The 14,213-nt window shown below is 52.6% G+C and overlaps 1 protein-coding gene across 4 annotated transcripts in view; it reads left to right on the top strand.

The window, feature by feature from the left end:
* The window catches only part of LOC121151444 (huntingtin-interacting protein 1), a 100,812-nt gene that overhangs the window by 69,145 nt on the left and 17,454 nt on the right, over positions 1-14,213 (top strand). For all 4 annotated transcript variants that reach the window (XM_040972820.1, XM_040972823.1, XM_040972819.1 and 1 more), the window contains exons 2-9: positions 2,547-2,610; positions 4,406-4,548; positions 4,723-4,779; positions 7,307-7,387; positions 8,168-8,244; positions 8,657-8,718; positions 9,589-9,729; positions 11,215-11,272. In XM_040972820.1, the coding sequence (XP_040828754.1) occupies positions 2,547-2,610; positions 4,406-4,548; positions 4,723-4,779; positions 7,307-7,387; positions 8,168-8,244; positions 8,657-8,718; positions 9,589-9,729; positions 11,215-11,272 (683 nt within the window). The remainder of the gene's footprint in view (positions 1-2,546; positions 2,611-4,405; positions 4,549-4,722; positions 4,780-7,306; positions 7,388-8,167; positions 8,245-8,656; positions 8,719-9,588; positions 9,730-11,214; positions 11,273-14,213) is intronic.

Genomic DNA, 14,213 nt, shown 5'->3' with positions numbered 1-14,213 from the left:
GAGCTTATGTTCTGGAAACATCCCTCGGCCTGCAAACAGCAGCTTCTTTCCTACCCCTAGGTTCGCCCAGGCTCTTGCTGTCGGTTCTGGGCTGTAAGGAGAGGTGATGGCTCTTGACACCTGTGCAGACAGCATCCCATGCTTTCCTTACGTACCTATTGCCAGGACACTGGCAAGGGGCCTCGTCTCCATTCCAGAGTATTGCAACACATCTCACCTGCCCTGGAACCTTCAGTGGCTCCCCAGTTCCCATCAGCGCCCCCAGCACCGCTTCCCCCCCCCCCCAGTATCCTTCCCCATCCAGCTGATCCTGAACTGCCTACAAATGGGAAGAGATCTGAAAGCCATGAAAGCCAGGCTGAGCATTTAGTCTGTCTCACCACCGCCCAGCTTTGACATGCTGTTAAGATTATGTGATGTCTGGTATCAAGAGGGTAGGTGTGTGGCATGGTGGTTAAGATGCTGCTCAGATACTTACGTCTCATATCAGAGTGCCTAGGTTCGAGTCCTAGCTCCGTTTCACATCCAGCAACCTGCTCGTTCACATCCTGGGAGGCAGCCTAAGTACCTGAGTCCCCACTACTCTTAAGTGACCTGGATTTAAGTTCCAGGCCCCTGGCTATGGCTCAGCCAAGCCCTGGCTGTTAGGGGCAAAGTAAACCAACAGATGGAAGATCTTTCTTCTCTCTTCTTTGGTCTCTCTGCCTTTCAAATAAATTTTTTAAAATTAATCAAAAAAATTTTTTAAAGAAAAATTTCAGAAATAAGAGCTGGTGGTATAGAGGAGGGATCAGGGTTAGCCAACTACAGCTGCAGAATAGAATGAAACCTCCACCTGGGTTTAAAAATAAAACATTGCTGGGCATGCAGTTGCCCTCATTTATTTAAGCCTCTGCTTAGTATGCAGTGGGAGAGTTCACTAGTTTCCATGGAGACCATGTGGCCTGCAGTGCCTAAAATATGTGGGTAATTCAAAAATTCTATGGAAAAATAGAATTAAAAGTTTATCATTCAAATCTTGAAGGTCACATTGTTCCTTCATGAAAACGTACCTTGCGTGGACATTCTGGAGACCTCTCATCACCCATCGTCTGGCTGTTCGAAGGCAGCGTGTGCCAGCCAGCCCCTCACCCACGGAAAGTGTGCGTGGCCAAGTTCACACTGTTGATGCTCGGAACCATTGAGTCTGTACAGGGGATCTTCCTATTGGTTGACATTTTTCCATCATAAAAAAATGAAGGCATCCACTACCAAGCATTTGTTGAAGCCAGCTTTGTGGTACAGCAGGTTAAGCCACAGCCCACAGTGCCATGCCAGCATCCCATATGAGCACTGGATCAAGTCCCTGCTGCCCCACTTCCCATCCAGCTCCCTCTTAATGTACCTGGGAGAGCAGTGGAGGATGACCAAGTATTGAGGCTCCTGGTACCCATGTGGGAGACATGGTTGGAATTCCAGCTTCCTGCCTTCCAGTTGGGGAGTGAACCAATTAGATGATGTTCTCTTTCTCTCTGTCACTTTGCTTTTTCAAACGGTGGCTTTAAACATCACACACACACGCACCCTGGAAATAAACCAGTAGCCTGTAAGTGCAGGGATTCTTGTGTCAATCATGTCCACCCACGCCATCAGATAGCATGCTGTCTTTTTAAAGGATTAACTAGAGTTTTATAATGTGTTGGAAGAATATTCTGTGATATATCAAGTGAGAAAAACTGGTATGCGGAAATGTCTGTATCTGCCAATCCCGTGGAGCAGTGGCAAGATTAATCCCTTCCATGTGCATGCGTGTGTGTAGTATGAACAGGTTGTTAGCATGGGACAAGGGTACAATGACATCAGTGGAAGGGAAACGGCAAGCAGCTGTGTTTGATCAAGCAGCTGATGTATTAGGATCATGGGTGTGTGTGTTTGTGCATTCTGTGTGTGTGTGTGTATGTGTACACCTTACTGAATTAAGAGAGCTGTAACAGAATGACTGAGAAGGCATGCATATTTTTCACATCGTCGGATGTGAAGGGGGATTTGTGAGTGGGAAATTGGAATTGAAGAGCCACTGTGGCCAGCCCTACCCCTTCCATACCCCCCACCAAAGGCCCCCCAGGGAAAGGGTCCCAGAGAACAGAGACTGGGCCGCATGCCCTCGGCCCACAGCAACTCTCGCCCCAGGCAGCTCTTCCTCCTGCTTCCCCCGCCCTCCATGCCCAGGAATAATGTTTCCCTGGGCTGAAAAGCGCCCCTTTGTGCAGGCTTTAATTGCCGTGTTGTTGTGCCAAGTGAATGAGTGGCAGGCAGGCACAGCAGCTGGGCAAAAACACTGCCAGGCAGCCTGGGCCAGCTGCCCCTGCCCCCCAGCACTGCCCACCTCTGCCCCCAGCTGGGCACTGGCAGAGGCACACGTCCAGTTAGGGTCACTGCGGAGGTGTGGAGGGGGTTGCCAAGCCTGAGGTTCATTGGATGAGGGGAAGGGGGTGTGGGGTGGCCCCTTGGCTCAGAGACTCATTCATCTCTTCCTCCCGCCCCTCCCCCCACCTCTTGTTTTTCAGACCGTCAGCATCAATAAGGCCATTAACGCACAGGAAGTGGCGGTAAAGGAAAAACACGCCAGAAATATCCTTTCGTGTGCTGCTCAGAAAGCCGGCCCTGGGGGAGGTCACATCGTGGGTGGTAGGGGACACACGGAGACACAAAGGTCACAGCCAGGCTGCCTGGCTCAGCTGTAGAAAGTGGAACGCCCACCTACCTGGACCAGGTGTCTATGAGCAGCTTCCATTGACCGTGGCTTCCAAGACCAGGGCTGGCCAAACCCACTGGGGTATACTGTCCCCCATCCTTAACCCCAGGGGGCATGAGCTAGATCTCCCCGTTCTCTGAGTATAAATACAGAAGTCTCCACGCATGCCTTGGCAGGTGCTCCATGACCTGTGAGCAGGTGCAGCGTGCATCCCAGAGGAGAGGATGCAGATCTTGGACTGGATGAGGGAGGGCAAGAGTCACCAACTAGAAGGCCCATCTCTGGGTTCACCATGTGGTCCCAGAGCCTATGGAGTTTGAGGTGCAGGAAAAGGAAGGTGCACCCTGACAAGGCCAGGATGTACACAGGAAACTGGTGGGTGCCCAAGTCACCTAGGTTTTGTTTGTTTGTTTATTTTTAATTGCAAAATTGGATATATACAGAGAGGAGGAAAGATGGAGAGGAAGATCTTCCGTCCAATGATTCACTCTCCAAGTGACCACAATGGCCGGAGCTGCACCAATCCAAAGCCAGGAGCTCTTCTGGGTCTCCCACAGAGTCCCAAAGCGTTGTGCTGTCCTTGACTGCTTTCCCAAGCCATAAGTAGGGAGCTGGATGGGAAGTGGGGCTGCCGGGATTAGAACTGGTGCCCCATGGGACTTTAGACCACCGCGCTGGGCCGTCACCTAGGGTTTATGGAAAGGACTTTGGAGCCCGAGGTTGCTGCTGTCACAGCAACAGCATCAGGGCTGGAGAGCTGGAGGCAGACCAGCACTGTGGCTCAGTAGGTTAAAGTGCTACCTTCAACTCCAGCCTCCAGTGAAGGCGCCAGTTTGAATCCCAGCTGCTCTGTTTCTAGTCCAGCTTTCTGCTGCTGTGCCCAAGTGTTGGGGCCCCATGCCACCTGCATGGGAAACCCAGATAAAGCGCCAAGCTCCTGGCCTAGTCCTGGATGTTGCGGCCACTGCCTTTCAAAGACATGAAATAAATCTTTAATAAAAGAAAGTGTTCCCTAAGAGAGGAAACCAGAGAGTCAACATGTTGGCTTTTGGGGTCCCCAGGCTGAAGCAGCCCTCCCATGTTTAATAACAGACAGTCCTGCTTCCCATCCAGCTCCCTGCTTGTGACCTGGGAAAGCACTTGAGGATGGCCCAAAGCCTTGAGACCCTGCACCCGTGTGGGAGACCCAGTAGAAGCTCTGGGCTCCTACCTTTGGATTGGCTCAGTTCCAGCCATTGCAGCCACCTGGGAATTGAACCAGCAGACGGAAGATACTCCTCTCTGTCTCTCCTCCTTTGTCTCTCTATATATTTGGCTTTCTAATAAAAATAAATAAATCTTAAAAAAAAAAAAGCTGCAGGACCTGCCCATGCAGCATGTGCAGGCGCACACACACACACACACACACACACACACACACACACACACACACTCTCTGAAGAAGCTGCAGAGGCTGTGCCATCCCCAGGGAAATGGGCCAGTTAAGGAGGTTTTATTAGATTGTGGCACTGCATTGCCGTCTGCTCCCCGACACCCCGTAGCATTTGCCAGAACAAAGGCTGGACTCTTGGTTTTCTTAGCTGCAAATGATGGGTGGCCAGCTGTGGGCTGCCCCAGTGCAGACTGGGAGGCGGGCCCAGGGATCCCTGTTTTCCTTGACTCCCTGCTTACCATGCATCCTGGGGACCCACCACGAGAAGGGGGCACAGGCCTTCTGGTCTGTCGTGAACCGCCTGCCACTGTCCAGCAACGCCGTGCTGTGCTGGAAGTTCTGCCATGTATTCCACAAACTCCTACGGGACGGGCACCCACACGTGAGTTCCACCCTGGCCCCAGTGGCTGCTGGCCATCCCCCACCTGTCCTCCTGACCTCTTTGCTCCTAGTAAGAGACTGACACCCCACAACACACCCACACCCCACCACCACTACCACCACCCGCCAAGCTCAGCTGACGTGTGGCCCTACCAGTTACTCTGTCCATCCGCAGGTCCTCAAGGACTCCCTGAGATACAAGAATGAGCTGAGTGACATGAGCAGGATGTGGGTGAGTTTGGGCTCCTCCCTATACCCCACCACCACCAGAGATCGAGCATCCCAGAGAGGCTAAAGATACTACCCCACACACCAGCCCCCAGCCACCATGGGATGACATCCACTACCCTGCCTTCCTCGGTCCCCCAGGAGCCACGGGACAGTCCAAGGCCGTAGAGGCTTCTGTGTGGAGCCAACCTCATGCTGGGGCACTGGGGTCCCTCACAAGGAATGGCCTCCATCTCCATTTCACCCCTCCTCCAGGCAGCTCTGGGATTGCCCTAAGAATGAACGTTTCCAGTTCTTGGAGAAAAAAATAATTTTATTCATCCTTTTTCATATATTTCCTGATTATCTTATTTTTATGAAAGGCTGTCACCAGAGGGAGAAACATCTGTTGGTGCACACCCCAAACAGCCATGGTTTGGGTCTTCCCATGTGAGTGCAGGGGCCCACACACTTGTCATCCTATGATGACTTTCCCTGGTGCACCAGCAGGAAGCTAGATTAGGAGCGAAGCAGCTAAGACTCAAGCCGCCTGTCTGATCTAATGGGATACCAGTGTCTTGTACTGCAGTGCCAGCCTCATGTCTTTAGTTCTTAATGCCAGTGCCTTTTCTTCCCTGGCTAGGGATGCCCTCTGCCTTAGGGAGAGATGAGAAATGGAGAGCAACACCCAAGTCCCAAAAAAGGGTGTCTGCAAACCTTTCTAGATTCCCATGGCCATGATATGGGTCGGGGAATCTGCGTTTTGAAGACTCTGCTCAGGTGGAGTCTGATAGGCCCTTTTTGCCTCCAGCAGTTGGGAACCACTACGTGAGCCTACTTCCTGGAACTCTCACCTTATTCTGTCCTCACAGATCAGTAGCAATGCTGTGGTCCCTTCTGCCTGCCTCAGGTGAGGCAGTGCCTGCTCACTGGGAGACAGGCAGCTCGTCCTCAGGGTGTGGGCAAAGCTGGAAAAACCTCCCAGCTGCACCCCAGGAAGCTTTCTCTGTGATTGCTGAAGGGGTTTGTCCCTTTTGGCAGCCATCACCTGTTTGTAGGGTACCACATGTGAAGCAGCCACCCGTGATACCAGCATCCCATAGGACAGCTGGTTCTAGTCCTAGCTGCTCCATTTCTGTTCCCACTGGGAAAGCAGTAGAGGAAATTGGTCCAAGTGCCTGAGTACCTGCCACCCACGAAGGAGGCTTGGATGGAGTTCCTGGCTCCTGGCTTCCACTTGGCCCAGCCCCGGCCATGGTAGCCTTTTGGGGAGTGAACTGGCAGGTGGAAGCTTGCTCGCACACTCTGCCTTTCTGTCTCTGATTCTCTCTGCAACTCTGCCTTTCAAAGGTATAGATCTCTCTTTTTTTAATGACCTGTTACAGCTTTCTCTTTTAACTTTTCTGTATTTTCCTGGAAATGTATCTTTTTATTTTCTTTACGTGAGTATTTTGAAGTTTACTTTTTGTTTATTTGAAAGCAGAATTAGTTCTGCCTTTCTGTGCCACTACCTTTCAAAAACATTTTTAGAGTAAAAATAAAGATGGAGCAGTGTGGATTTTTGGGCCAGTGCAGCTATCCCATGTGATACGATAGTTACGTGTTTGTCAAAACCTGCAGAATGTGCACCACCAGTAACGACCGCTGCTGGGCACTGTGGGTGTTGATGTGTGGCATCAGCTTAGGCACAGCAGGTATAACAGGTATACCACCAAGGTACAGGGTGTTGGGAGTACAGGAGAGTTAGTGTTTGAGATTCTTTGTCCTTCAGTTTTGCTGTGACCATAAAACTGCTCTTTAAAAATAACCCAGCAGGGATGACATTGTGGCATAGCAAGCTATGAGTCCACCTGCGGCACCAGTATCCCCTGTGGGTGTTGGTTCAATCCTTCACCTGCTCCACTTCCCACCCAGCTCCCTGCATACGGCCTGGGAAAGCAGTAGAGAATGGCTCAAGTCTTTGGGCACCTGCACCCACGTGAGTGACTAGAATAAGCCCCTGGCTCCTGACTTCAGCCTGGCTCGTGGCCATTTGGGTAGTAAACTCACAGGTCTTGTTCTGTTTCTTCTCTCTTTTTTATCATACTGCTTTATAACACTAGGGAAAAAATAACTTTTTAAGAAAATCTATTTAAAGACTTATTTATTTATTGGAAAGTCAGATATACAGAGAGGAGAGACAGAGAGGAAGATCTTCCATCCGATGATTCACTCCCCAAGTGAGCGCAACGGCCGATGCTGTGCTGATCCGAAGCCAGGAGCCAGAAACTTCTTTCGGGCATCCCACACGGGTGCAGGGTCCCAAAGCTTTAGGCTGTCCTTGACTGCTTTCCCAGGCTACAAGCAGGGAGCTGGATGGGAAGTAGAGCTGCCATGATTAGAACCAGTGCCCATATGGGATCCCAGGGCGTTCAAGGCGAGGACTTTAGCCGTTAGGCCACGGCGCCGTACCCCCAGAAGAGATTTCTTATGGGAGGAGTGGTGGCAGCAGGTACCACCCGGGCTGGCATTGGTGCTGACTCTCTCTCTTCCCCTCCCCCCCTTCCTGTAAGGGCCACCTGAGTGAGGGCTACGGACAGCTGTGCAGCGTCTACCTCAAACTGCTGAGAACCAAGATGGAGTTTCACACCAAAGTGAGTCTTGCCCATCAGGGTTGATCTGCAGGCTTCCTAAGAAAGATAGTCCACCCACGGCTTCCCGCTTTCCCGCCCAGTGACAGTCACCTGCTAGGGGGAGCTTAGGACAATGCCACCCATCGGGCCCTGCCTGCAGAGCCTCACACTGGAAAGTGGGCTCTGGGGCTGTGCATTTCCAGCAGGTGCTCCTGAGCGGGGTGTATACTGCTACAACTGGTGCCAGGATCCCACCTGGAGACCGGCTGCTGTCGGTGCAAGCTACAGCAAAAACAAGGGGCTCCTGGGCCACCTCCTATGGCAGGTTCCTTCTGCTTGTACACAAAGCAGAGGATGGAGAGTTAATGACTCCCAGCCCCGGGGTGCAGTAGTCTCCTGTTACTGAGTTTTTGGTGCTGATGTGAGAATGGATTGGCCCTCTTGAATCCACAGTAGTGGCTTTAGGTAGTGATGAGGTAGTGATGGGACAGCAGAGAGCCCCAAGCTGGCTATCTCCCCGCATCGCCCCCCACAGGTCCCATTGTACCAGGGGAGAACAGCTATGGAACATTCCAGGGATGAAGCAGAGCCTTCAAATTAGGGGACAGGCATCAGGGGGTCGTTCCTATGGCCCACTCAAGGGTCTGCAGTGTGTGAGGTCTGGGGGCCTGCTCCTAGGAGTAGAAGCTGCCCAAGCAAATCCAGCTCGAAGTGGCCCAGGGCCCCAAGCAGGCAGCATACTTGCTGTTGACTTAGCTGAACTCTTAAGAAAAATGCATCGTTTCTCTACCTCCCTTCCAGAATCCCAGGTTCCCAGGCAACCTTCAGATGAGTGATCGGCAGCTGGACGAGGCTGGAGAAAGTGACGTGAACAACTTGTGAGCGAACTGGCCCCTGTGCTCCAGGCAGGGTGGGGAGGAAATGCTTGCTGGGAAGGCGAGGGCCGAGGTGGGGACTGCTCTACAACCTCTGAAGGGCTGGCCCAGGAGCCACCTCATGCTGGGCCTCATCGAGACCCTTGGCCAGCTGTCCCATGCCCATGGCTACCCTCAGTCTCCCTCCCAGGGCTTGGCTTTCTCCTGCCACTCAGGATGCTTCGTCTTGGCCTTCAGATATGCATTTGGGGTGGGGGCTGGCGCCCATGCATGTGTGAGTGTGACTGTGCATTTAGACACACACGTATGCACATGTGTGTGCATGGGGAGGAATCCGCAGTTTGGCGCGTGGGCAGGGACAAGTGAGCAGCCAACCGTGGACTGTGATGTGTAAGCTGTCTCCTCTTGGATGCAGTTTCCAGTTAACAGTGGAGATGTTTGACTACCTGGAGTGTGAACTCAACCTCTTTCAAACCGGTGAGTGGCTTCCCTCCCTTCTCACCAGGCTCTCAGGTCAGTCCCCAGGGCGATTCACATTTGGTCCAGCCCTCCCCTGCCTACACACTGGGTGGCACAAGGGGCTGGGAGATGTCCGTGCCCTGGTTTGGCCCTTTCAGCTACCACCTTGAGGGAGTGGCTGGAGCTCTTGGGTATTTTTGGTGGTCCCTGCTGACCCCCAGCCAGGCTTTTGGCACATCCCCTTCGCTGGGGAAAGGCCGGTGGTAGACTTGATTGGCTCCCAAGTCCACATGAGTAGCCCATGAAATCCTGCTGCACTGTCCAGGTTGGCTTCCCATGCCAGGCTCCCCTCTCCTGGGAGTTAAAGAGCATCCCCTCTCCTCTACCGGACCCTCTGATAAGCCCCCAGCTTCCTCTCCCTCTGCCTCCCCACACCCTCCCTGAGGGGCCATGTGAGAAGCAGCTTTCTTACCATTAGGCCTGGGGAGTGAGTGCTCACAGGATGGGTTCACACACAAGCTCTTGGCTTCTCAGCACTGGGCTATGCAGGGTCTGGCCTTGGGGCGGCGACCTTGACCTTGACTGCAGCCTCTTTTGCTGTGTTCATTTGTGCAGCCTGTTCTGGTCCAACCCCCAGACAAGGCATGTTCTGGAGTGACAAGTTCATTGCTTACTGCTTTGAGCGAACAGTTGAGCATGGGGTCTGTTAGAGAAATAGGTGCCAGTATGTTAGCATCCTGTGTCGGTGTGCTGGACCAGCCACTCCCTCTTCAGGACCATCATTCCCTGTGGATTGGAGGTCTCTCAAGAGGCTGTGCTCGCCCAGGTCAGGGGAGCCTTGGCCAGGGCTTGCCTGTCCCTGCCCAGCCTCTCTGCCTCTCTCCTCAGTGTTCAACTCCTTGGACATGTCGCGCTCCGTGTCCGTGACAACAGCCGGGCAGTGCCGCCTTGCGCCACTCATCCAGGTCATCCTGGACTGCAGCCACCTCTACGACTACACGGTCAAGCTGCTCTTCAAGCTCCACTCCTGTGAGTGTGAGGGGCCGGACACGGTGTGTGTAAGGGGGACCCCTCATCCGTGAGCCTCGCAGGCCAATTGGGTGCTCTGGAAAGGCACAGGCCTGCTCATGCGCTTGACTTTCTGCTTCTGTTGCAAAAGACCCCGGGGAGGGTCTGGGGTGAGAATGTAGGAGACGAGGGGCCTCACTTGCACATGCCCAGTTAGACACCTGGCTTGTCCTGGCTAGGTGCCAGGCTGTCCCTGTCCGCCCACAGCTGGCTGTAGCTAGCCACCATTCATTGCAGGTTTCCCAAACCACACAGAGAACACCCCCATGTCAGCTCACACAGTTTTCCAGACCATCTTTCAACACAGACCCTTTGTACACATGGGATTTTATAAAGATTTATTTATTTTTATTGCAAAGTCAGATATACAGAGAGGAAGATCTTCCGTCCACTGATTTACTCCCCAAGTGACTGCAACGGCCAGTGCTGCGCCGATCCAAAATCAGGAGCCAGGAACTTCCACCAGGTCTCCCACGTGTGTGCAGGGTCCCAAGGCTTGGACTGTCCTTGGCTGCTTTCCCAGGCCACAAGCAGGGAGCTGGGTGGGAAACGGAGCTGCCAGTGTGAGAACTGGCACCCATATGGGATCCTGGTGCTTTCAAGGTGAGGAGTTTAGCTGCTAGGCCACCACGCCAGGCCCCAGATGGGATTTTTTAAAGATTTATTTTATTTTTATTACAAAGTCAGATACAGAGAGGAGGAGAGATAGAGAGGAAGATCTTCCGTCTGATAATTCACTCCCCAAGTGAGCGCAACAGGCCGGTGCTGCGCCAATCAGGTGCACTGGCCATGGACATACTTGTGTCTTAAGATACCAAGGTCAACAGCACCTGCCACTTAGAGTTAGGACAAGAGGCAGGTAATTGTGTGCCTGGGTTTAAAGGTGAGAACAAGCAGCCACTCATTGGAAAGGCAGAGCGATGGAGAGGAAGGGAGGGAGAGAGAGAGATCTTCCATCAGCTGGTTCACTTCCCCCTAAGTGCCCACAGTAGCCTGGGTTAAGATCAGGCCAAAACCAGGAACTCGGAACTCCGTCTGGGTCTCCCGGTGGATGGCAGGGACTCAGGCGCCTGGGCCATTCTCCACTGCCTTCCCAGGAGCCTTAATAGGGAGCTGCATGGAAAGTGGAATAACTGACACCTAATCCAAGTATGGGATCCCAAAAAGCATCTTAATCTTCTGCACCACAATGCTGCCCCCTTCCCCACAACAAAAACCAGGAGAGGAAATGGAAGGTTCTGGAAATATTAGGACTCCCACCCTTCTGTTGGGTGCAGCTCAGTGATTACCAGGTCTTAAAGGACAAGTGTAGGCCAACAAGGACCCCTAGTAGGCTGGCCACAGGCCTCAGGAAATCTGGTCTCCTCCCCTCCAGTGGCTTCCTGTTGTACGCCTGCCCCTCTGGTCTGCCCCCTGGCTCACTTTATTTCCCCTGTTTCCTTCCAGGTCTCCCAGCTGACACCCTTCAGGGCCACCGGGACCGCTTCATGGAGCAGTTCACAAAGTAAGTGGCTCACGTGACAGAAGGGGTGCCCCACTACCCTTCAAGGGTTCACCAGAATCTCCGGACATCCACTATTGCCCCCTACAGGCCCCTGCAGATACTGCAACCTTGTACAACACACCCATTGCTCAAAATCTTTTTAAGTTTCCATAGACTCCAGAGGCAGAGAAACAGACAGATGAGAGCTCCCCTCTTTCCACTGCCTCTTTCCCCAACTGCCCAAGACAGCCAGGGCTGGGCTGAAGGTAACACCCTGAGCCAGGAATTCATGGTACTGAGACCCAGCTACCTACCGCCTCCCAAGGCTTACATGAACAGGGAGCAGGAGTCAGGATTTGGATCCAGTGACCCTGGTGTGGGCTGCCAATGTCCCAGCTGATGACCAGTCACCCCAGCTTGGAAGACGCTCAGGATTAAATCTAAGCTCTTTTCTGGGGTCTTTAAGGCCCTAAGTGCCCCTGGCTGGCCCACTATCTCCAGCCTCACCACCATCACTGACGGGTCGTCTCTGGGGCCTGCATTGCACCCACCGCCTTCCTCCATCAGGCCCCTAACACTTGCTCTTCCCTCTCCTTTGGATACTGTTCCAGCGCAGCCAGCTCCAGCTCATCTTTCTGCGTCAGAAATTCAGACTCAGCCCCACATGAAGCCAAGCCTTTTTTCTCCACTTCCTGTTCCTCCTGCCCGCATCCCAACCCCGAAATTTTTTCCCCCAAAATTTATTTCAAAGATAGAGCTACAGAAAACGAGAGAGAGAGAGAGAGAGAGAGAGAGAGAGAGACATCTTCCATCCCACTGGTTCACTTCCCAAACGTCTACAACAGTCTGAGCCAGGTCAAAGCTAAGAGCCCGCAACTGCATCCGGGCTTCCCATGTGGGTCATCCTCCACTGCTCTCCCCAGTGCCTTAACACGGAGCTGGATCCTACGCAGAGCAGCCAGGACTTGAACTGGTGTGCACCAATGTGGGTTACCAGTGTCGCCAAGTGGTGACTTAACCTGCTTCACCACCACCCCCCACCCTGAAACCTTGATCCCAGCACCCCATTTGTTTCATTCAGAGTTCTGAGCACCCATTCCTTCCAGTCTTATCTTGTCCATTATGAGACCTTTCCGAGTGCCTCAGCTGCGACAGCGTGTAGGGAAGGAAGGCTTGTACCTAGGGACCTGGGAAAATTCTGATTGGCCCAAAGAAGTCAGCTGTCTGCTGGCAGGAGAGGAGGAGAAGCCTGCGTGGCTGAGAAGAAAAATGTTCTGGAACATTTCCCAGGACCAAGGCCAGGGGGATGCTGACCTCCCCATTGCCTAGTTCTGCTTGTGCAGCCCAAGGGCGATCCTGCGATCAATGGGCCATGAAATCTGAGGAGACAGGCCCTGGGGCAAGTTTCCTGGAATGTTAAATTGCAGTTGGCTTTCTGTTGTGGTGGAGCCTGGTGCCCTTGGCACAGGCCCAGAGGAGAATGCACAGTCAGCTGATTGTATTTCCTTCCGGGTTTGGGGTTCTCTTCTTGCTTATAAAAACATTTCCATGCATAAGTAGCTTGCCTTGCCTGCTCTTCCGTGCAGATCCAGCTGTCCTCCCACCCCCAGACCCCATCCTCTGCTCAGAGTCAGGCAATGTGGCCCCGTTGTTGCAGCCACAGACCTGAGCCTCGGGGATTTATTTGGCTTGTTGAGCAAAACTTGTGCGGAAAATCCTGCCCTTCCACGAGGTGATGTAAAATTGCGGAGTGCTCTCCCTTCTCTAGTATGCATAGCGGCTGCAGGAAGTTTGTGAACAGCGAGATTTAAGGGATGGATGGATTTGGACCAGGCTTTGTGGCTGAGCAGGTTAAACCACTGCTCGTGAAACCGGCATCTCATCATGCAGCGCTGGTTTGAACTCCACCTCCACTGCAGCTCCCTGCTTGTGGTCTGGGAAAGCAGCAGAGCATGGCCCAACCAGCAGAGTCCCTGCCTCCCACCCACGTGAGCCACCAGGATATAAAGCTCTGGGCTCCTGGCTAGCTCCTGGGGCCACTTGAGAAGGAAGCCAGCAAATCTTTCTTCCCTTTCTCTTTATTTTAAATAAATAAATTTATTTTTCAAAAAGATAATTAATTTTGGTACCAAAAAAAAAAATTTTGCAATCCATGCATTTGAAGGGGTCTTTGGAAAGTTCATGCAAGGGCCAGCATCAGGCATAGTAGGCTAAGCCTCCACCTGTTGCACCGGGATCCTATATGGACATCAGTTCGTGTCTTAGCTGCTCCACTTCCCTTCCCTCTCCCTACTTGTGGCCTGGGAAAATAGTCGAGGACGGCCCAAAGCCTTGGGACCCTGCACCCACATAGAGACCCAGAAGAAGTTCCTGGTTCCTGGCTTTGGATCAGCGCAGCTCCAGTTGTTGAAGCCAGTTGAGGAGTAAATCAGTAGACAGAAGAGCTTCCTCTCTGTCTCTCCTCCTGTCTATAGATCCCAACTTTCTAATAAAAATTTAAAAATAAATCTTTTAGGGCCTGACGCAGTGGCTTAGTGGCTAAAGTCCTCACCTTGAACACACCAGAATCCCATATGGGTGCCGGTTCTAATCCCAACTACCCCACTTCCCATTCAGCTCCCTGCTTGTGGCCTGGGAAAGCAGTTGAGGATGGGCCCAAAGCCTTGGGACCCTGCACCCGTGTGGGAGACCCAGAAGAAATTCCTAGCTCCTAACTTCAAATCAGTTCAGCTCCAGCTGTTGCGCTCACTTAGGGAGTGAATCATTGGGCAGAAGATCTTCCTTTCTGTCTCTCCTCCTCTCTGTATATCTGGCTTTGCAATTAAAAAAAAGACAAAAAAAAAAAAAAAACAAAGAGGAAAGAGAGAGATCTTCCATCCTCTGATTCACTGTCCCAGTGGCTTTAAAGATTTCTTCAGTTTTCTGTTTGCAGAAAGAGGACCGACATAAAGAACCTCCATCC

Source organism: Ochotona curzoniae, unplaced genomic scaffold (assembly GCF_017591425.1).
Source record: "Ochotona curzoniae isolate NIBS_2020 unplaced genomic scaffold, NIBS_Ocur_1.0 contig_2321, whole genome shotgun sequence".
NCBI classification, from domain to species: Eukaryota; Metazoa; Chordata; class Mammalia; order Lagomorpha; family Ochotonidae; genus Ochotona; species Ochotona curzoniae.
The sequence above is the reverse complement of the archived record's forward strand: the minus strand, read 5'-3'. Positions and strand labels throughout refer to the sequence as shown.